The sequence below is a fragment of the Galeopterus variegatus genome, unplaced genomic scaffold, assembly GCF_000696425.1.
Source record: "Galeopterus variegatus unplaced genomic scaffold, G_variegatus-3.0.2 Scaffold4551, whole genome shotgun sequence".
Taxonomy (NCBI): Eukaryota; Metazoa; Chordata; class Mammalia; order Dermoptera; family Cynocephalidae; genus Galeopterus; species Galeopterus variegatus.
This window is the reverse complement of record NW_007730662.1, coordinates 145,003-169,663: the sequence shown is the minus strand read 5'-3', so window position 1 is coordinate 169,663 and position 24,661 is coordinate 145,003. Positions and strand designations below refer to the sequence as shown.

Sequence of the window (24,661 nt, the reverse complement as noted above, 5' to 3'; positions counted from 1 at the left end):
GTGGAATTCTAACAGTGATTTTTATATTTACCTCATTCCTTCTACATTTATTAATTGAAATTCTTCTGTAAGAAAGAGTTGTCCCTTTTCTCTCACTAAAATATTTTAAGCCAGTTTTTGTACCAGGATTTTTTTGTTGACAGCCAGTTGAACTGTACAGGTATGTTTTAATTTGAGGGGAAAGGATAGATGGTTCTTTTGTAAGTTTAAGTCTGAATAGAATCTGTAAACTAAGTTTTCTGTTTGTTGCTTTATATATTTCATTTTCTAAACTTTACTTTTGTATAGTTTTCTTATTTTTGTCAATTGTGAAGTGATTTTTTGTAAACTATTCAGGTGATTTTTCTCATATCAAGTATCTCAAGTTATAAGCTGGGGGAAACTCAAGAAATTATATTTTGTGTTAATATTTATTTTTAAATCTTATAATTTAATAACTACTTTTGAATGAAAACATATCTTTAACTTTCTTCTTCTTCTTAGGCTCGAGAAGGAATATACTACAATAAAAACTAAAGAAATGGAAGAGCAAGTTGAAATTAAAGTAAGCATTTCAGGGCTTTTTAAGTGCTGACGATAAGTTGATTGAAATTATTTGGCAATAGATGTTAGATAATGTTGATATATTGTTACCCCTTTGCAGTAAATTTAGCAGTGAAGTTTGTATTTACTTTATAGATAAATTTATTTATCATCCTATTAGATTATGGTTAAAAATAGATATTTCAAAAGGCAGAATAATGGGACTGAAGTGGCTTTCATTCCAATGTGAAATAGAGCAGCTCTTCCCTTTTTCTAGAGTTGTTGGTGGGTCATCAAGAGAAAATACTTCCATGGGGAAATTTTTTTCCCCCCATGGGGAAACTTTTATTATCTTTCCACTTAAGCATATTTTAAAAAGTGGCAGAGAAGATAGATAGTCTATGACACATTCTATGCTGAGACTAGTAGCAGTATAATCTGAGGCAGACTAAATAGAGCAAATCATTACACTAGAACTAATTATGGCCACCTTAGAGCCGCAGGAATCTTTGACGAACACAACTTTTTCTTCTCTAAGCAAGGGTTATACTTTTGAACAACTACTTTCCAGAGAAACAGGTAGATTTTCAATTTGAAGGGCCTACGAATACCCTATATCACCCTAAAATTCTTATTGGTTTCCCCATAAGCCAAGAAATTATTTAGTTGAGGATCTTTGGCATTGTTGGAGCTGGGACTTGAGAAAAGTTGTGTTAGCTTTTATGCTGATATTGCAGGATGGGGATGATGAGTAGGAGCATGAGTCAAGGAACTCAGGGATTGGCTGATCCAATTTCTAATCTCTTTACCCCCTAATTTCAGAAGGTCAAAAATAAAATAATTTTTATTGAGTGACTCCCTTCCCCTCCCCCCTTTTAACTTTATGTTTGGGTTGTGTCTGATTTTTGACTTGGACCTGGTAAGACATCAGATGACCACCTTATTTACAATTAATTAGCCATGTGTTAATTGAACCTTGCTATAAAATATCACTTTCTTACATCCCGTAGGTCCCTTTTCAATGGAATGGATTCTGTTAAACTAGTATTCTTTCTTGTTTTGATCTTCCTCAAAAGCCTCCTGGGAAATAGTCTGTCCTATTTTTCTCTGTGAACTCTTTCTTACCAACTCTGTCTTCCCTTTTTTAGATGCTCTATTCACATTTCTATCACCTATTCCCTATACATTGGAAACAGATTCTTTTGTATTTTTCATAGAAGGAGAGAGAAAAGACAACCGAGGATGTTTTTCCCTCCTCTCCCCGCCTTTTTTAATTCTGTCACCCAACTTCTGCTCTACCATTTGCTTTTCTTTTACGTACCGTGAGTAAGGGTAATACTAAATCATATCCTGCACTTCAACCTACTGAAAGTAAAAAGTACATCATCCTGATGAGTGAGGAGAGAGTATGGGTTATCGCGTACCATAAGTATTTGGAACGACAAATCAAGAATCTGAGGATGGGGAAGCCATCCTGTTCATTTCACCATGCTATGTGATTGAACAAAAAAACACAGTTCTGTGAACAATCATTGCTCTTGAAGAAGTTTCTTATAAAACTGTTACATGAATATAGAAACACCAAAAGGCATTTTCAGAAAACAACAACAAAAAACTTTAGTAGTCTTTAGCCTACATTTGCAGTTTTTTTCATACTTTGGGAAAGTCATAGTTCATTTTCCTCACAAAATAATTTTGAATACTAGCTCCATGAGTCTCAGGCAGATGGCATAAAATTGTTTATGGAGAAGAATTTGGGGAAAAAAAAGTTTAAAAAGTTAGTAAAACTTATCAGATAAAGTATGCTGACTTCAAAGGTAATCTGTTCATTTTTTTGTAATCTTGTTTCCACGTAGTTCTTTCTTATCATTTTTATCTCTTTCTTCCCTCTCCCTACCCCCAAAGGACAAAACCAAAACAGTTTTTGAGTGACTTGGGTCTGTCCGATTTTTGACTTGGGCCTGACAGCTCATCTCAGTCATGATCAGATGATCACATTTGTAATCTTGTTTCCACGTAGTTCTTTCTTATCATTTTTATCTCTTTCTTCCCTCTCCCTAACCCCAAAGGACAAAACCAAAACAGTTTTTGAGTGACTTGGGTCTGTCCAATTTTTGACTTGGGCCTGACAGCTCATCTCAGTCATGATCAGATGATCACATTATTTATAATTCATTAGCCATGCATTAATTGAGTCTTGTTGTAAAATGGGAAATGCCACTTCTTACTCACACTCCTTCCCTCCCCTGCAGTTCTCTTTTACAAGGGAATGGGTTATGTTAAACTAATACTTTCTTGCCTTCGTCCTCCTCAAAAGCCTTCAGGGAGATAGTTTTGTACCATTCTCTGCACAGGCAAATAGTAAGATCATCAAATTATTTGATGTTTTTATATGGAGGTATAAAATCAGCCTTTGGTGTTGTGAAATGTGTTTAAGGTCTCTGTTGTTTTTATTTTATAAAATTCTAAGACCTTTGCAGTGGTGACCTTTTATTCTAAGAATTATATCTGTCAGTGAGCTCTCTAGTCAAGATGTAACTTTTAAGTATTTTTTCCACCCCTTTTCTAAAAGTGTTATAGGAAGGTTTTGATAATACTGGCTTCATATGGAGAATCGTACATTTTACTGTGTGAAATTTTTTGTTACTAGAAACATCTTTATCAGTATCTTCTTCCAATCTATTGATGCTCCACCTGAGGGGGAGGAGGTAAGAATATTAAAATTCTAGCTTATATTAGGGTAATCTACAAATCTTTAAAAAAGAAAAACCATTATTCCCCCACTCTACTTTAGACAGGCATACAAACTGATAGTCTAATTTACATATTTAAATGTGTGCTTTGGGACATAGAGGTCTAAAGCCCTGCAAATGGGAGGTGTTAGGAATTCTGACTGAATATTAGTCAGAAGTTAAATATTTCTTCCTTTTTCAAAAATTGTGAAATATTTAAGATATGCTGAAAGCCAGAGAATACTATAAAAACATTCGTGTATCTGCTGCCTGGCATAAGAAAGGAAGCATGATAAATATCATCTAAGTTGTCCAGGAATTATATTTAACAATCATTGTGAGGTATTGAATTGAATCAGCTCACATTTATTTAACATTTATTATGTGATGTGTCATTTACATGCAGTCTCTTTCCTTATTCTTAAAACAGCCTATAAAAGGGTTCTTATCCTCATTTTTCTGTGAAGAAACTAAGCTTCAGAAAGCTCAACTAATATGCCAGTGGTCATGTTGCTAGAAAACAGTGAAAGTCAAGCATTTGAACTCTCATTTATTAGTTATTCTAAGGCCCATATTTGTTCTTCAACATATGTAGTGTGCTGCTTTCCAAGAGAAACTTTGATGTATTTGTCATGTAAGAGTTCAGATACCCATTATTTTGTGGCATTACAGTTTTTTCATTAAAATACTAACAGCTACATAGTAATATTCACTGGAGGCACAATAGCATAATTTATTTGATAATTGATTCATTTAACAGGCAAAACTTATAGTGCCTACTACATGCCCAAGCACTGTTCTAGGCACTTGAGATGTGGTTATGAAACAGACCAATTCCTGTCCTCATGGAGCTAACATTCTGATATGTAAATCATACAATAAACGTAAAACGTATGGTATTGGTGATAAGTGTTAAGGAGAAAAAAATACCTCAGGGAGTAGTAATATAAAATGGTAATGTTTGGGTTGGAAATTTAGAGAAGCTGACCAGGTGATTTTTGAATAAAGACCCGAGGGAAGTGCAAGCTAGATATGTGTCTTTCTGGAAGGGCAGAACCTGGTCAGAATTGTGCCTGGTGGCCAACAGTAAGGAGGCACTGTGGATGGGACAACATGATGAGAAAAATGATAGGAGGTAAGGTAGAGCAGGTTGCAGGTAATGTAGGGTGCTGTCGACCGTGGTAATGATTTTGGCTTCTACTCTGGTGAGATGGAAGCCACTGGGAGTTTTCAGTAGAGAAGAACAAGAACTGACTTAAGTTTTTAGTTGATCCGTTTGGCTGCTATAGTTAGAGTAAATTGCGGGGGATGAGAGGAGAAGCAGGAAGATTGACTAGAAGGCTGATGAAGTAATGCAGGCAAAAGATGGTGGTTTGGACTAAAGTGGTAAGAATTAGTTGGATTCTGAATAGATTTTAAAGGTAAAGCTGATAGGTTGAATGTAGAGATGTGAGAGGGAGAGGAATCAAGCTTTTTAGCTTGAGTAGTTAGGAAAATGGAGTTCCCATTACCTGAGATTGAGACGACTACAGGAGGATCTGGTTTGGGTGGGAATATCAAGAGCTCAATTTTGGATATTTTGAGAATGCGATGCCTAGGAGATGTCTAGGTAGCCCCTTGAATATTCAAATCTGAAGTTAAGAGAAGACAGGCTCAAAATATAAATTTGGCAGTTATTGGTAGTATGATGGTATTGAAAGCCATGAGAATGGATGAGATTACCTGGTGAATAAGCCTAAGAGTAAGCCATCATTTAAAGGTAGGAAGATGAGGAGGAAGCAGCCAGTCAGGAGAAAAGTAGGACAAAACCAAGTGAATGTAGTGTCCAGGAAACCAAGGGAAAGTGTTTCAGAAAAAGAAGTATTTACTGTGTTACATGCCAAAGATATTTTTTGTGAGATGAGGCTGGAGAAATAACCATTGGGTTTATCAGAATGGCAACAGTTGGAAAAGAGCTGAGAAGTGGTGAGTACTAAAACCTGACTGGAATGAAAGAAAAATTGGAGATATTTTTTGAGGAATTTACTGTAAAAAAGGAATGGGACAGTAGCTAGAGAGGGTAGTGATGTAAGGTTTTTTTGGGTTTTAGATGGGAGGGATAACTACAAGCTTTTATCGTGATAATCAAGTGGAAAAAATTGATGATTATGAATGAGCAAGGATAATTGCCGGAGTCGGGAGAGTATGGGATTTAGTGCATAGATAGGAGACTTAACTTAGTGTAATGAAATAGATTGTCCGCAGTAACAGGAGATAAAGTAAAACACATGGGCAGAAATGCAGGTTAGATGTAGGATGTGGTTTGGGAGCTTGTGAAGTTCTTTTCTGATTGCTTCAGTTTTTTCAGTGAAATTGCAAGAAAGATTATCAGCTGAGTGACAATGGCCTGGAGGGTTTGCTGGTTTGAAGAAAGAGGAGTAAGTATGAAATAGTGATCTAGGAGGGTGGGGGAAGGAATTGACTTAGGAAATACATTGCATTATTATTGCTAGGAAGCATTAAGAGTCCAACTGAATTTAATGATCATTAATTAATTAATTAATTGATTGATTGATTGATTGATTAATTAATTTGTCTTTTTCGTGACCAGTAAGGGGATCGCAACTCTTTGGTGTGGAGTCGCGTACACCGCGCTCAGCCAGTGAGCGCACCGGCCAGTCCTATATAGGATCTGAACCCGCGGCGGGAGCGTTGCTGCGCTCCCAGCGCCGCACTCTCCCGAGTGTGCTACGGGGCCGGCCTGATCATTAATTTAAATAAACATCATGGTTTTGTTTTTCTTCAGTCAAATTTACCAGTATAGGTACAGACAGACACAGAGTTAATTGTCAGAGAGTCAATCCAGAGTAGTGATTTCATCAGGCATGTATGCTACTAAGGGGGAGAGGAGCAAAGGGAGATAAAAGATAAGCAGGGTGTATAATGACTGGAAATTAAACTTGGTAAAGAGGGAAGAGAAGACCTCAGGGGTTGAGGGACAATGAAAAGTTGTTAGGATCACGAGATTGTCCTAATTAAAAGGATTGTTGGGGTTGGATTACTTTATAAAGTGAATAAGCTGGAAAGAATAGATGATGATGATGAAGAGTGGGTTGTTTGCAACTTTGATTCCCCTGTTTTGGGATATTTAGGTTGTTTTTCATTTTTTATTATTAAAAATAATGACCATAGCTAAGTGTCTTTGTATATAAAATTTTTTAGCACCTACTGTTATAAAATAGTGCCAGTAAGTTCTACTTGTAAAAAGTAGAATTATTGAATTATTGGATATTAGCATTTTTAAGGCTTTGATGGGTATTAAGTAAATTTCCTAAAGAATGTTTTCAGGATATATTTTTCTTAGCAGGGAGTTTCCATTTCACTGCTATTTTGCCAATACTTGGTATTTCAATTCTTGCTCTCACTGTTAGTTTCATTTTTTCATTTCTAATTTAGGTCAAAAAGTCTCGCTCTCTCTTTTTTTTAATGTACAGGGTGTACATTTTTATATAGCCATTTTTAGTTATCTTTCTTGCAGTTTTCACTTTAAAGTTTAGAAAACATTCTAGAAAATTTGAGGAAGATATTAAAAAATTAATGAGAAGTCAGTCAAGTGGTAGATTTTAGTTATTAACTTTCATATATATCAGCAATAAACAGTTCAAAAATATCTTAGAAACAGAAATTTCATTTAAAATAAAAATAAAAGCATGTCTAGGGATAACCCAAATGAAAAATGGGATAGAACCCAACAAATACTGAAAAAAAAAACTGTACATATAAACGTTTTAAAAAATGAGTAAAGAGAGAGAAAAATAACTCCATGTTATATAAAGATATGAATTTCCTAAGAAAGTACATATTAACAAATTCAAATTTAATTCCTTGTGAAATTCCAGAGTAAGTCTAAAGAATAGTTCTAAAGAATAGATGAAACTAATAAAACAATATTCATGCCTAACCTCAAAAATATTGTGAGTAGTACTTATTACTTGAGTGTTTGGTATATGTTAGGCACTATGCTATCATTTAATTTTCCTGATATCCTTGAAGGTTTTACAACTGTAATTTTCTAGATGAGGAAATGGAGATTCTAAGGCATTGAATGACATGCACAGGTTTCATTGTAAAATGAGGATTTGAACCTAAATCTGCCTAAGTTCAAAACTCAGTCTCTTAACAACTTTAGTTATACTAGTAATTGGCATTTGGGGAGGATAAATAAAACAATATAGGAATGGGGGAAATTAGCTCTACCAGACATTTAAAAGAATTGCAAAGCTATAATTACCAAAATACTATGATACCTTTTTTTTTTTTTTTTTTTTTTTTTTTTTTTTTTTTTAATTAGTAAGACTTGAAACTTAAAGGTAACCCTGAAATGGTCGGTAAGCCATAAAAGTCTATTTATCAATTCATGATGAAGTAGATATTACAAATGAGGAGTTGATGATTTATTTAAAAAGTGGTATTAAGATATTTGGGTAAGTGTTGGGGGAAAAATTAGATTTTTGTGTATAGCTAAACAGATTTTAGAAGATTTAAAAGGGCTGGGGGAGGAAATCCAGGTGAATGTTTTTAGTTCTAAATTTTATTATATTGGCATTATTTTTATTGTAACTAATTTATTCACTCAGATGTCTGGCTGGACTCTAATTTTCTAAATCTTTTAGGATAAACAAAATGTTACTTTTTGTTGATGAAATATGATTGAGAACATTTTGAGAATCCTTTATGTTTCTTTGATTTTCCAAACTAACAGCATTTAATAATTGCTTATTTGTGTAGACCACTAAGCTGCACATAGTAAGAGTAGCCAAAAAATGAGAAACATTTTCTACTCCTCAGGCTGTTATTTTGTAGTCTAGGATTATACATAATGTCCATTTCAAATCATCTAAATATGTTTTAGTGATGGAACAAGAAAATTTAATTTGCAAAGTATCTTTGTAATAACTCAAAGAATTGTTCCAATTGATGATCTACTTAATAAGATACCATAATTCATAGAATCTTTTATTTCCCTGAACTGAGACATTATATGCTATATAAAGTATACAGTATTTAAGTCTTTATTGGCAAAAAGAATAGATTGAATCAATGGAAGAATTTTCTGAGGAAGAAATTTTTTCGGAGAAATTTTGAGGAAGGCAGGTTTGGAAGAAGGCTGGATTGAGCTCAGAAACAAATTGGCATAGGTCTGGCTCGTTAGCTTGGTTGATTAGAGCACAGCCTTGTAACACCAAGGTCAAGGGTTCAGATCCCCATACTGGCGAGCTGCCAAAAAGCAAAACAAAAAACCAACAAATTGCTACATAAAAGTATGAGGGGGGTTGAAATTTGAGTGATGACAAATTGAAGGAACAACATATAAGGGATTTGAAAATGAAGGGATAACATATGGCGGATTAAAAATAATATTGGTGGAATGTATAAAAAAATGATTTTAATGTAGAGTGATTTAGATTTAATTCTTAGTGACAGTAATTTGAAAGTTTTGGGGAGTCAGGCACTCAAAAACTAGGTAAATTTTTTTTAAAATCTGGTTTTTCTTTTTAAACTATGAAAAAATGCAGTAACGAGCTTTTAATTTTGTTAAGTAGAAAACAATTCACAAGTTATTTTATATTTTCAGAATGTAAGTCATTTTGCAGCTTGTCATCTATTCTTTCATCTGCAATCTCAATACTAATTATATAGGTAGGCTCTGTAGGAGATAGGCAAGTTAGAATCTTTTCTATCTAATGGAGAGTTAAAACATAAGAAAATATTGATTATTAGTAATTATGGTAAATATAGAAAAGAAGGGTTATTTGTGTATGTACTGTAGTTTACATTTAGAATTTAATCACAGCTGAAATGATAAATGTGATCATTTCCTTTGCCATGTATTTCTTATTTTGAGCCTCTAACAATTTCACATATGGTCTTTCCTTATTTATAAAAGGTGGTACACTTTCAGAACTGTGATTTAGTAATCTTCCTCTCGAGATTGCTTACAAACAAAACTTTTTTTTTTTGGCAGAGGTTACGCACAGAAAATAGACTTTTAAAACAGCGCATTGAAACATTAGAAAAAGTAAGTAAATGACTACTTACACAAGCTTCTGTTAAATGCATAGTATTTTTTCTGTATATTTTAAGTAAATCCTCAAAGAATCTGGCATATATGACCCGTAAGTTGTAGTATTGACTGCTTACCTTGCCTAGCTTATTGTTTAACCAAATAACTTGCTCTTAATAAAAATTTGTCCATACTAGTTCTTCAACTTTCATGTTTTAAGTTTTAACTAAGGTTATTATTAGAGTAACATATTGATGCTATTTGTTTTCTTTAGGAATAATCTCTAAAAAGTATGTTCTTTTAGAATCCAGTTGGGGATCCATTCCGACACAGCATTTTAAAGATGAGTTTCAAATGCTGCCCTAACTTCTAGCACATGTTGCATGTGGCAATGATTGCTTTAAGGCCTGAGGTTGCTTTAAATTTAGTCAAAGTGACTGACTGTTTTCTTATATGAAAATTCATTCTCACATTGAGTTTTCAACGCATAAGAATTGTGCATAAACTTTTGGTTCTTAGAATTATTTTAATATCTACTTGTTACCTCTTCTTCTCTTTCATATAAAATAACTGGGCAAATGTGAGAATTTTGCCTATCTTTCATATTGTGCTTTTGATGTAATGTCTTTTGTACTTGTATTTCTGATGCTATATGAATGAATTGAATAATAAAAGTATAGTTTAAGAATTTTGCTGTATTAAAAGAAAAATATCTGAATTCACAAACTGTTGGTGCTTTTATTTTATAGGTAAATATTCAAGAAAGAAATAAATGGAAATATGAATAGTTGACAGTATCTGTCTTATTTGAAAAATATTGATGATTTCATGTTAAATAGCAGTGCATAAGGACAGGATGTTTATTATGTGTCTGTTTTGTATAATAATTGCAGATACATTATATTAGTCAAAAATAGTTTTCCTATATTTCCCTCATCATATTAGAGATTCTTTAGGGATAATCCTACCTTTTTGGTGACTCCACAAGAAGGTTGATCTTAATTGTTTTCAAGTTATTTTAATTATTCCTTTTTTTTTTTTCTAATAAATACCTAGTTTACAGTAAAATATACCTCTTAGTTTTTTGTTTTTTTTTTAATCTTTGGAGACTTGTCACAGAGAAGCATTCTTATTTCATTGAACCTTCAGAATAGTAAAGATGCAGTAGGAAAGTAAGTTCGGATTTTGTTTCTAGAAAATTAAGTACAATACCTTTTTTTACTGGCTTAGATGGCCTAGGAGTGTCACTTAGCACTTAGAATTCTATAAATACTTACGTATGAATTGGATTTTGTAACCAAAAATTCACTTACTCAGTTATTGTTAGTTTATTAAGTTCAGCTCATTAATTTCATTTGTCATATCTTCCTTGCTTTGTTTCTTTGGAAGTTGCTGCTGCACAAATTGCTGTCACACTTTCTAAGTGGAATTCCTTACTCAAATTCCTTCTTCCTTTCGTATAAGTTGTTTGACAATATGGTTAAGTCTAAAATGAAGATGTATGTATGTATACTTTCAAAAGAAGGTAATTTGTTTGTCCCAAGGAAAAACCACATGGAATATGTGTTTGGTCTCTTCTAGAAACACACGATTTTCTGCAGTCTATCCTTGTTTCGATATATTTTTCTTAAGGTTTAAGAATAAAAACGTAGTAAAAAATACTTTTAAAATTTAAATGTCAATTTTAATTAGCAATGAAAAGTAGGTGGAATTTGGGTATGCTTATTTCTTCTTATTCCTAATTTTATCACTTTTATTCCTTTCTCTTATATTTCTATCTGAATTTTTCCTTTTGTAGGAAAGTGCTTCCTTGGCAGATAGATTGATACAGGTATAGTTTTTTTTGTTTGTTTGTTTTTCTTTTTTAGCATTTTCTCTAACTTGTAAGGAAAGTATTAAACCTAGAAATTCATATATTAATGCATGCAATTTTACATGCATTTTCCTAGAAATAATTTTTTTGGGGTGGTAATATGCGCATATAAACTTAATTTTTGATAACAGCGTGTTATCTTGGTTTATTAAAATAGGCTCCTCTTGCACGTTCTAAAGCTAACCTTATTTTTTAAAGTATTTATTTCAAAATGGCAATCAGTGGATTCTGAGAAATTAACAACTCTTCATTGAAAAATTTAGTTCTGCATGTACAATTCAGTAATATTGCATGAATTGAATTTTTATTCATTGAAAGAAGAAGTGTTCTTAAGATTGTCAGATGAATTTTTCAGTTAGTTTCCCAAAATTTGCTGGGGCAATAACAAGCTGCTAGCTAATAATTACCTAGGCTGTTCTATTCTTTGAGGTGATTTTTTTTTTTTTAACCTGTCAAAGTAAATAACTAAACCTCACAAGGCAGTCTTTCTTGAATCTATCCTAAGTTGCTTTACACACACAAAAATTATGTCCTAAGGGACAAGTGACAAGAGCCCAGGAGGCTGAGGAAAACTACCTCATAAAACGGGAGTTGGCCACCATCAAACAGCAGAGTGATGAGGCCAGTGCTAAGCTGGAGCAAGCTGAAAATACCATCAGGAAGCTCCAGCACCAACAACAATGGGTAAGGAGTCTGGTAGTGCTTTTTCTCACCTTTCTCATCCCCCTCCCTTTAAGCCAATTTTTGAAAGCACAAGTTTTGTGCTCTTGTTTTAAATAATTTGTTTTCTATATTAACTCTTAATTATCCCATTTTATGTTCTATAATACTTAGGGGTTTTATTGTGGCCTAGAGACTCCTTCTTCTAACATTTTATTTTTTCTGTCTACACAGTTTTGTTAGAAGTAGGTAATATTTCCCTACATTATGTTCTAAGTCATAGAAAATAAGCACTATATGTCAAACCTGCTGGGTTTTAGAAATCTGTTTTGTAATAGGCATCATTTTGCCAAGGGTAATTTTTAAATCCTAATTTCAGTTAGTTTTTATTCATTGTGCAGATAAAATATTACCCAGCATGCAGAATGTATGTAATCATCTCATTTAAAGCTTTGATAATGTGGCAATTTATATCTTATGAAATACTATAGCTTAAACTTCCTACATTAAGACATTGAATTATGGGTTAAGGTATATGCCTACCTTTTTCCAACAGGAGAAAAGTTGCCAGGACAAAAAATTAACCCTTTAAAAAACAGCTACTGATGGTATAGATAGCCTTAGGTATCTCTTGCAACTTAGATATTTTCTATTGTCAAATTTAGACTAGGGTGATCTTAATCAGGAACATGAGGGCTAAAAAGAAAAGCCAACTGTTTATATTTGAAAAGATATTATTTCTTGTTTCAATTTTCTGTTATCACATAGGAGCTAGGCTGTAATAGGAGTAGGCAGAAAAAGTTGTGTTAAACCTAGAACTCCATACAGGCATAGAAGTCAAATAGAATGACTACAAAGCTGGATTTTATTTTATTCAGTATTATCTGGGACAGAAATCAGAAAACTAAAAACAAAAAGAAAAAATTCGCTATTGAATGAACCATAAACATCTACCCTGCAGTTCAATTCCTAGGTACCCAAAAGAATGGAATACTGATACTCAGACATACATGTGTACATACACTTGTAGCAGCATTATTCACAAAAAAGTGGACTAAAAGTCAATGATAGGATGGATAAACAAATTATACATATATGTCATACGTACATGCAATGAAATATTATTCAGCCATAAAACGAAACAAAGTACTAGTACATGCTCTGTATGCTATAATGCGGATGAACCTCCAAAACCTTAAGCTAAATGAAAGAAGTTGGACATAAAAGATCATATATTGTGATTCCATTTACATAAAATATTCAGAATAGATAAATCCATAGAGAACAGGACACAGATTGGTAGTTGCCAACAAATTTGAAAATCTAGAGGAAATGGATAAATTTCTTGACACATACACCATGCTAAGACTGAACCAAAATGACATAGAAAACTTGAACAAACCATTGTCAAGTAACACGATTAAATCCATAATCAACAGTCTCGCAACAAAGAAAAGCCCAGGACCGGATGCCTTCACTGCTGAATTCTACCAAACTTTCAAAGGGAAGGGGAGAGAAATTGCTTAATAGGTAAGGGGTTTTACTTTGAAGTGATGGAAATGATTTGGAACTAGATAGAGTTGGTGGTTGCACAACATTCTGAATGTAATAAATGCCACTGAATTGTTTACTTTAAAATGGTTATTTGAATTTTGATTCAATAAGTTGTTAAAAAAAAAAGACTAAAGAAATGAAGGTGTAATGCTCCAAGAAACGTGACACATTTAATTTGAGTGATCATAGTAAAAGATGAACTTTTGGGAGAACATATAAAATTCCACTTCTAGAATCCTTTGGGGAAAGGTTAGAACCAGAAGCAAGTGATCTGGAGTGCAGGAGGAGCCTGGGAAGATTGGGAGATTCCCTCAGTGCTGGAGTTGGGCATGTCTTCATCAGAGTTGTGTTCACATTGATACTAAAGAGGGAATGCAATGTGAAGTGAAGCAGAACGGGTGAGGGGTGGCAGCTAGAGAAGTGAATTGCAACAGGTTGTCAGACCAATGGCCTATAGAACTATAACCCAAAGGCAAGGTGATTAAGAAATAGAGGAGACAAGAATTTGGAGTATCAGTTGTTAGAAGACTAATGGGAGAGCAACTTGGACAAGTGGTGATTATCAGGGCTGTTACTCATGACTATAATTTTATATGATTTGGGGATGTGATATTTGGATAGGCCAGCTCTATTTAACATGCCAGAGTAGAGCAGACAAAGTTCTTTATGTTCCCCTACTGAGGAATAAGTTTAGTCCCAGAATCTCAGTGAATCTGAGCCTGTGGGTAGAGGTAAAGTGGCCTCAGCTGCAAAGATTAGAAATAAAAGAGGCCAAGTAGATAGCTAATATGGTTATTGGAAATTTTTATAGCTTGATAGCTAATAAGTGACTCTCCCCCTACAGTGAATTTCCAGAAGTGAAGGATCAAGGTGGTTTGCCTCTAACTGTTGGACACAATATGCTAATTACAACTGGGAAAAAAAATTAAAAGGATAGAAAAGATATAATATGCTAACCTAAGCAAAAGAAAGCTGGAGTGTCTATATTAATATCAGACAAAGTATATTTCAGAACAAGAAAAGTACCAGGAATAAAGAGGACTATCTATGATAACAGTAGAGTCAATTCAAGAAGAGATAAAAATCTTATTTAGGATTGTATGTATTTAGGAGTGTATGTCTCCTAACATGTAAGCTCCTAACAACAGAGGAGCATATAGCTGAACTGGTAGAACTGAAAGGTGAAGTGAACACATCCACAGTACAGTTGGAGTCTTCAACACCCGTCTCAGTAATTGATGAAGCAAGCAGGTGGCAAGTCAGTATTGATACAGAAGACCTGAACAATTTGCCAACTTGACCTAACAGGTATTTATGGAACACTGTACATTATAACAGCAGAATACATATTCCTGTCAAGTACAGATAGGACATTTATGAAGATAGAATGTATTTGGGGCTGTAAGATGAACTTTTAACAAATTTAAAAGAATTGATATCATACAAAGTATCTTCTTTGACCCTAGCAGCATTTAGTAAGAAATTAATAATAGTAAAGAATTTTTTTTTTCTTTCCATGAAAAAGGTTCATTCTCAACCTCCGTCTTGTTCTATAAGCATTTTTTTTTCTTCTCTCAAGCTTTAAGTCTTCCTTTTTCCTCATATCTTTTAACATTATCAAAATTACAAACCTAAAACGCTAAGCAATATCTTAGTAAGCTGCTCGCTATTTACACTTCCTAGCACTGTATTCTCTTTTCTTAACAGAAAAACTTATCTGCAACTTCTTCATGCTGTGACTCCTGCCTCACCAGCCTCTGGCCCTGAGACCCCTGAAGTCTCCACTTTTGTCTCCTGGGCCACTAATATCTCACACTCTGCTATCTCAGCTTCTATCCTCAGCACCCCGGAACCCACAGATATCTCCAACTCAAGACCACCTTTTATAATTAGTAGTCCCTTCTTCTGGGAACCAAGGACAAAAATTCTTCACGAAATCAAAAAATCTTAATAGATCACTTGTTTTAACCTTTACTCCTCGTGTCTTTAAAGCTTTTTGTAACTGTCTTATGTACACGTCATGACAACTTAATTCTTAATTCTTAATTTTTGATTCTTAATTCTTAATTCTTGTCCCATTATCAGGCGCTCTTACTCACCTTATCCTGACGCAGCAGGTTCCCGCGGCGGATGAAGGTTTTACTCTTTCATTTTCAGTGGTCGACCCTCCTATGCGCCTTCTTCCTCACTTTGTCCCCCGTATCCAGGCCCCACGTTGGGCGCCAAAAATGTCCCGACCCGCGGGATATTCAACGCAGACCCTGGAGGGGGGAGTGGGAATTGGATGGGACAAGAGACACGAGAAATTGAGACAAGACAGTATTCTGATCAAGTCTCGTTTATTGATTCTTAGGTTACATCTTATATAGGAGAAGGCAGGCATGCTGCAAAGGGTCTGGAATGTAAAGATATGATAATATCTTGAGGAGAGACAAAGACAGGACATTCAAAGTAAAGGTTGCCACCCAGAATGTTTATGGTTAAACAGTTTCTAGAGAAGGATAAAAGGTCACTTGCAAATTAACTTGCATAGCCAGGAGCAATCAGTTTCTGGCATAAAGATTTCGAGGCAGTTATCATGTAAAGCACGGCCATCTGAGCAGATTGTCACGTAGGAGTGGTCTCACAAGAAGGGGTGTGGGGCTTCAGGCTCCCAACAGAGATCCCCTTACCGGTCATCTTTTTAAAGAAAAAAAAAAAAAGAAATTAATAATAGATGTCTGGAAAATCCCCAAATATTTGGAAATTAAACAATACATTTTACTCATGCATCAAAGGGGAGTCTAAAAGGAAATTAGAACATACATTGAATTAAGTGAAGATGAAGACACAACATAAAAATTCATGAAATTCATCTAAAGCAGTGCTTAATGGAGAATTTAGAGTATTAAATGCTTATATTAGGAAAGGAAGTACATCTCAAACCAATAATCTAAGCTTCTTAAAAAACTTAAGAAGCTAGACATATAAGAGCAAATTTAACTTAAAGCAAGCAGAAGGAACAAATAATAAAAAGTAAAAGTCAAGTAAACTGAAAACAACAAAAAACATAAATAGGGAAAAATCTATGAAACCAAAAGCTGGTTCTTTGATGTGGTCAATAAAATTGATAAATCTTTGTCAAGGTAGGCTAATTAAGGAGAGAAGAAACAATAACCATTGTCAGGAATGACATTGACTTTTTATAGATGTAGCCCAGTTGTCTTATCTCATATTCTCTATTTTTCTGATTCCTTCCTCGTGGTGTCATACTTCTTGTAAAAGAAGTTCAGTTAAAAATTTAGATGACAGGGCCGGCCCGGTGGCGCACTGGTACAGTGCGCCGCTTGGGAAGTGCGGCGGCGCTCCCGCCGAGGGTTCGGATCCCATGTGCAGACCGGCAGCTCACTGGCTGAGCGAGGAGCGGGGGCAACACCGAGGGTTGCGATCCCGTTGCTGGTCCCAGTCCGGTACGGGCGCGACACTGAGGGTTGCGATCCGTTGCCGGTCACGAAAAAAGACAAAAAAAAAAAAAAAAAAAAAAAAAAAAATTTAGATGACAGATGATGTTGTGCACTTCATTTTGCTTTAAATCGGGAAGCACATCATATAAGTTACGCCCACTGTTAGTGATGCTGAGTTTGATTACCATGCTAGATTTGGTTACCACAAACCCCCTCCCTGGTAAAGGTATGGTTTCATCTTTGCAATTATTAAGCAATCTATTGGAAATACTTCTACACGAAATAACTATCTTGTTGTCTGTCCCCATATTACCTAATGGTTTTAAGCATCCACTGATGATCTGTATTGAATCAGTTATTACATTGGGTTTCCAAAATGGTGATTTTTATATCCTTTCACTTCTTCTACATTTATTAGTTAGCGTTTCTCTGTAAAGAAGAGCTTTTTCTTTTTTCCTTTTCAATCTCTCTATCTCCCTCCCTCTCTCTTTGGATTCTTTATCACTCCAGATTCATGGAGTTTTGTTTATTCAATATTTCATATCATTTTAATGGTTTTAATGCTTTTGGTGCAATATTATGCCATAGTTATTTTATAATAATATATAAAACTTCTGGACATCAGTTTATAAAAGTTTACTTTTAACTAATTTTGAGTATTGATATTCTTTAAAAAGTGTTTCTGCAGTACACAGTTATAGTATGACGGTCTCTAATATGTCACTGGTTCCATTTTACACTGGCTCTTCATAGTTTGGACCTGATGTTGTCAGTTTTTACAAGTGATTAAGTTAATTTATTATTGATTTTATTATTTAGTGTACTAAGTGCTAAGTAAATACTAAAATAAATAATAAATATTGAACTAAGCATAAGATAAAACTAAGCATAAAGATTAAACTGTCCTTTTAAGTATTTTACATGTTCCATGTCAGTTTTTCTAGGAAGCCCATAGAAGAAGAAACAATCCAAAGATATTTTGTACAATTACAGGTCTGATTCTGTTCCTGTTGAATGTGGTGGGGCACAAGTGTGTTTAAGTTGGGCAACTTTTCCTAATGAGCCAACTGTCTTTGAGTCTAGTTTGATCTGTTTAAAAGCTTTGTGCCCTACATGTGACTGCTTATTCAGGTATACTGATTAAGTAATTTTGTCCAGCTATTATTGTCTCAGATCAGTATACACAAGGGAGAATTTAACAGTTAGAGCTGCTGAATGCTGAAATGAGTGCCTTTTGAATTTCTTGAGAACTTTATACCAGGAAGTACTTAAGGGGAAGCTACACAAGATTTCTTTCTGACCTTCTTCCTTTTTCTGTAATTCCAGAGAGAATATGAACTAATTGCATAGTGCTTTTAAGAACCAAGGATTTAATTTGAGGAATATAAATCAATCTTACCTAGATTAAACACATGAATAAATGTTAATAAAGTTAAAACTACCTGTTTGTCATTGGAAGTTGTGAATTATTCTAGATAATTTATTTAAGATGTATTTGGTCAGCAGCATTTAGGAAATGCCCCATACCTGATTTATCTAGTAGGTTTGTTTTTCTTTGTGAAAATGGAAGTTAGTTGATTTAAGTCTTTCTAAATATCCAAGATAGATGACTTTACACATTTAATTTGGTAAACTCTTAAGCTGTTGGTCAGTGTGCCTATCATCTGGACAGAGATTTTCTTCCAAAACAGATTTTGACTTTAGTCTAAAAATTAAATATTTTACCTTCATGTGTAATCATTTTTTTCTTTCAGCTTAAATAATAAATAAGGGATCACTTTAATGAGAGTAATTGTTTTCTTAACATTTTCTTCAGCATTAACAACAACAAAAAAAATCTTGCAGTTAAGGGTATACAAATAACCAGAGATAAAATTCCATCTTAAAGGGTGTAATTTTTCAGGTGTTGGTAACAAACCATATAAAAATGATGTATTAATTTTTCAACAAATCAGCACAGCAGATCTTGAGTACATCCATATTGCTAGGGCTTTTGTTTTGTTTTGTTTTTTAATGCTGTTTAAAGCATGTGGTAAGGATTACAAACATCTTTTCAGAGTTATATGCTGAGGAAGAGAAAGATACAAGTTTTTATTTTATTTTTTTCTGCTATGATTTTGTGGTATAGAAACCTATTCTGCAGTACTTGCCTTGTGTAATCGTGTTTTTTTCTCCAGATGTTAAAAAGTTTGTTTTGGGAACAAATAAAATCTTTTTTTTTTTTTTCCTTGAAAAGTAGTTCAAGATTGCTCGGTGGGCACTTGAATAAAAAATAGTTTAACCATTAATTTTGTAGGTTATTTTTTGCAGCATTCAACTCCCATCTTCCATGTTTAATGTAAGTTATAAAGTATAGAGGTTTTATTTTTGTTAAACCAAGAGTTAACGATCTAATTCATTCAGCAAATACTGTGTGCTTACCTACTATGAAAAGCTCAGTTTGGTTCTGCTAATACAGTGATGAATCAGCCAAACTGTCCCTGGCATTGCTTGTATAGTATATATAGAGATACACATTTTAAACATTAAATTACTCAATTAATTATTTAATTTGAGTTGCGATAAATGTTACAGAAGAGAAAAGTACAGTGTTTCATGAAATGTGTGGATTCCTGAAAAGGACATACAAATGTCACATCTTGAAATTAGTTAGGAGCTTAATGTATAGTTAAATTTAGGCAATATTTGCTACATCTGTGTAGACAGTCTTTTATCCAATGTGAATTTTTTCACTTAGTAATGCAAGAAACTTCCCCAAATAGAAATATTTATATTTCACTATATCGCTGATATATCCTTCAACCATTTAATATGAGGTTTTTAAAAAAAAAACTCAAGACACAAGCAAAAAAGATTAAGGACATTCTAACTTATCTTTACCTTTCTATACTTTTGCAACAGTAGAAAAGCAGGTGGGATTGAAAAGCAAACTCTGTTTACTAAAAAAAAAAAAAGAAAAAATTCTGTCACTTTCATTGGAATTAGATTGCTGGTATCATAGCAACATTAGGAGATTCATTGACAGAAATTAACTGTAAGTTCAGATGTAAGTGTAGGCAAGTTATTTACTGTTTATAGACTTTTCAATAAATGGTCCCTTACTGACTATCAGCCATCATAATTGTGGCAGTTGTCATTTGATAAAACAAATGTATCTGTCCAAGTTACTAATTTGAAAATGAAATACATTCTTCTAGGAATTTATTATAAGACTATTATGTGAGACCTAGATGCTTAGTTTCTTTTTTAGAAGCTTAGATTTTTAAAAATATTATACCATCACTTCTTAGAATGGTGTATTTTAAAACAATACATTAAGCTCTTCATTTCAACACTTATGGCTTCAAAGGTAGGAACACGGGTTCTATAAGCCATACCAGTTAACAACACTATCAATTGTTATTTGACCTTGCTGAGTCTTATTGTTTCTTTATTAGTAAAGTAGTAGTTGTGGTGAAGGTTAAATGAGAATATAAAGTATGTAGCATGTCTCTGGCATATAGTAAGCACTCAGTAGATGTTACCTGCTATCAACATGTTTGTTGTTATAAACATTAAAACATGTTTTATGAAACTATTTTTTCTGTGGAGAATTTTTAAAAAGTGAAAATATAGTGGCAAGCTTCAGGTGAGTTGTAGTCCACAGCAGCATCTTTTTACGTTGCCATTTTGATGTGAATTCTGCCACTCACTGGTTGGTTGTCATTGGCCAAGTTATTAACCTCTCTGTGCTACAGTTTGGCCTTTGTATAACAGAGGTAATAATAATAATAGAGGGTTATTGAGACTTAACTGAGTTGATACTCTAAAACAATGCTTGGCACATACTGAGTGCTCAATAAATGGTAGCCATTATTAGAATTAGTGTTAATATTATTCCATCACTACAGTTCTACCAGTTTGCTTGGCTAATGGCATAGACTGATAATAATAAAAGCCAAAATGTACAAAGAGCTGAAATTGACATGGTAAAATTTGTAATAGACAAACTTTGACAGAAGTATCACCTTCCTGTCCAAATTTTGATCTGCAAAAAGTTGAACAGGAAAAATTGGAAATGGTGGAAATAATGTTTTAAAAAGAAAATTAAATTGCAGAAATTCTACTGAGTCAAATTTGAAATGCAACAAATAACAAACAATAAAACCTCTAATCAATAAATTTAAAATTATTTGGAAAATTTACCCATTAAGTATTCATTCTAATGAAAATACTTTTTGTCCAATAAAAATGGATACGGATATAATTGGAGAAGGCTAATTGCTATATAGGAAAATGCATAATGGAATGAAATTGGCTTTATAGAGTTAGATTCATTCTGAATATTATGTTAAAGAAAGTGTATCAGTGCTTGTATACTTTTCATTAACTTGCTTGTATTAATAAGCCTGGGATCAAAACTTCCTCAGGCTCCAAACAGTAGGGCCAGAAAATACCTACCCGATCAAGATGGTAGAATTGTAAAAATGCCTTCTATTCATTACAATTTAGTCTGAGAAGGAACATAAAATATTAAATAATAATATCAACAGGATATGCTACAACAGTTAGGAGGGAATGTATGTGAGATTACAAAGGAGGAGATGAGGGCATGAATAAAGATAATGACAATGAAGATGGAGAGAAGCAGACAAATTTATGAGATATCTGGAAGAAAAATTACTAAGATTTTGTGATTGAATGGTATAGGTTAAATAGAGGAGCAGTTTTGACTTGGTCAGTTGTTAGATGGTGGTGTCTTTAGTGGGATAGTAAATATGAGATGAAGAAAAGATGGGGAGTTCAGTTTTGACATGGTGAATATGAGGCCAACTAGGTCGAGTTAACCATTTGGAAGTTGTAAATATGGATCTGTAGCTTAGTAGGAAGATCTGGGCTGGAAATATTGGATTTGAGAGTCATCACTGACTTTTCTATCTATGACTGTCTGTCTATCTTATCTTTCTGTTTCTTTCTATCTATATCTATCTGTCTATGTCTATGGTCTCCAGGGTTTCAACATTGTATTTTCTCTGTCCCTCTCTCTTGCTCTCTTTATCTCTCTTTCCCTCTACCATATCCTTTTTACTGTTTTATAGATTATTTCTTGATTTTATCTATTGTCTATCTAGACAATGTCTGATAGATAGTATCTGATACTGCATATGCATACAGACTATATAGACAGTACATGAAAACATGTAGGATGAATCTGTAAAATAAGGGGAAATAAGGAAAGGTTGAGCGAGAACACACAGTGATGTAACCCTGGGGACTACTGATTGAATCAACACACATACAAATACATAAAAACACACACACATACACACCTACATGAAGTAGTAGAATTTGCAGAGGAGACAGAGAAAATAGGAAGGAGAACAATGAAGGAGTAGTGCCTCAAAATATACGGGAAGAGAGAGTTTTAAGTAAGAGTGGCTAGTTGTGTAAAATGTCACAAACTGTCCATTGAAGTTAAGAACAAAAGACCTGAATAAAAGACCCATATTGTTATTGGGTATTGATATTGTTAGTGATTACAGCAGTTTTATCTAGGGATAAGGACTAAAGCTAGATTGCAGTGGGTTTAGGAACAAATGGAAAATACAAAAGGAGAAATAACACATGTAAACTATGGAATTTAGAACTTATCCCTCGAACATTAGAGGATAATTACGAGTTTTTGATTTAAGGAATGACATGATTGAAAGTGGTATTTTGGGAACTCTGGAGCCAGCATACACAATGCATTATTGGAGGGTCAAAATGGCAATGCAGAGACCAGTTACTAGGGTAATGGTGGGAATTGAAAAGGAAAGAATGACAAAGGAAAGATTGTACAGCAAAAAATCTTATTGTTCCATGACAGGCAGCAACATGTTAGGAACATGTGAGGGATTTTAGGCCAGTGGCAAATAAGGAAACTAAGGAAAGGAATTGGTTTGGGGAAGATGATCATCAACCTTCGAATTAAGTTTGATTTAAATATAGAACATTTGTGTGGAAATGACCAGCAGTCAGTCAGGAACTAGAGCTTCTGAGAATGGTAATACTTGGTATTAGATATTTAGTGTGATCTCATACGTAGAATTAATGATCATAAAAATAGCCAGGGAAGTAAAGGGAGTATCTTGTAGGAGCAGAGATTAATAATATATTCTTAGTATATGGAAGCTTTAAGGAGGTATGAAACTATATACAAAATTTTGTGAGTATAATTTTTTTGGAAGAGTTCTGTGGCCTTCATATGATTCCCAAAGAGTCTGATGCAAAGGGTAAGAATTACTGCTAGAGAGAGTGAAGCAGGTGACTGAGTATAAAGGCAAGATTAGACACCAAGACCAGAGAACCAAGATAAAATTAAGACTGAAAGTTACAGAAAATGACAACAGAGGAAAAGAAAGTGAGAACTATTATACCAGACATACAAAAACCCAAAAAAGGTACAGATACTTGTTTTATTTATTATACCACCAGAAATACTCTGTATTCCTCAGACAGTATATAATTTGCAGTGTATTAATTGATAATCATCATGATGACCTAAGTATTAAGAATTATGTTCCATAGACTGTAATTGGCAAAGACATTACATAATACATTTAGAATGATTTTAAGTCAGAAGGCTAAAATAATATGTTTTGGTGTATAAAAAGCATAAGATGTGTATTATCCAGAATATCTTGTTATGAAAGCATTTCTGCTCTGTAAGTTTTATTGATAACAATCTGTTTCCAATATTACTGAAGATTTTTGTACTTGCTTGGATTAGTTGGTTTATACCAGACCAAAGGTTCCATTCTCATGTAGGTGGTTTGAGTTTGACGTTTTCTTGGGAATCTCCTAATATAGTCTTTTTGTGTGTGTGTGTGTGTGTGACGGCTGGTGAGTATAGGGATCTGAACCCCTGACCTTGGTGTTATTAACACCACTGACCAACTGAGCTAACCAGCTAGCCCTCCTAATATACAGTCTTGGTAAACAAAACTGAACTACAGTTGCCAGGGCTTTAGGGCAAAAAATCCTAGTAGTACCCATAAAATGACTATGATCTCATTAAACAAATTATGGCACCTCCAGTTTGAATGTGGTCATTACAGAAGAGTGCTTTTCCCCTATTTGATAACGTAAGTATTTGCTGAGGTGATATGCCTGTTGCAGATGCACTTACGGTATTGAAGTGTTGTGTTACTAGGAGAAATAATGTGTATTGCACTGCTTAAAAAGTCTCTTTTTGCACATCTTTTTAGGTAACCAGGGCAGGAGAGTACCATATATTTTAATTAAGCATTTGATCATTTTAATAGAGTTTTAATTTGACATTTATTATGTTCCTAATGTATTAAAGAATAAAAAGAACCATTCTTTATTTATGCTGATTTCAGTAGGAGATTGTTCTCTATGATTCTATTTTAAAATTTTGAGTTGCCACTTTTTCTTTACTACATGAGTTAAGTGTGAAGTAATAGACAATTTATTTTAGGACGTCTTTTATAAAGATGAACTAGGTATCTTTTTTGCTTTTGTACAAAAGTTTTTGTATGGGATCTGACTTAAAAAAGATTTCTTAAGTGGCTACATTGGTATGCACGTTATAGAGTAGGAAAGGAAATGGGAAGGTTTCATGCTTCTGTGGTTAATTTCCTTGCACAGCATCTGCTTTTTCTCTGTTTCCAGAAATCATTTATTTTTTATTTTATTTATTTATTTATTTATTTTTTGTCTTTTTGTCTTTTTCCATGTCCGGCAATGGATCGCAACCCTCAGTGTTGCCCCTGTACCGGACCGGGGACCGGCAACGGGATCGCAACCCTCGGTGTTGCTCCCGCGCCTCGCTCAGCCAGTGAGCGGGAAC

General features: G+C 33.9%; 1 protein-coding gene across 3 annotated transcripts in view; it reads left to right on the top strand.

The window, feature by feature from the left end:
• The first annotated feature begins 489 nt into the window (after nucleotides 1-489).
• Nucleotides 490-24,661, top strand: part of LOC103603332 (ecotropic viral integration site 5 protein homolog) — a 142,876-nt gene continuing 118,704 nt past the window's right edge. For all 3 annotated transcript variants that reach the window (XM_008587822.1, XM_008587821.1, XM_008587823.1), the window contains exons 1-4: nucleotides 490-544; nucleotides 9,259-9,312; nucleotides 11,096-11,128; nucleotides 11,708-11,854. In XM_008587822.1, the coding sequence (XP_008586044.1) occupies nucleotides 521-544; nucleotides 9,259-9,312; nucleotides 11,096-11,128; nucleotides 11,708-11,854 (258 nt within the window). In that variant the 5' untranslated portion in view covers nucleotides 490-520. The remainder of the gene's footprint in view (nucleotides 545-9,258; nucleotides 9,313-11,095; nucleotides 11,129-11,707; nucleotides 11,855-24,661) is intronic.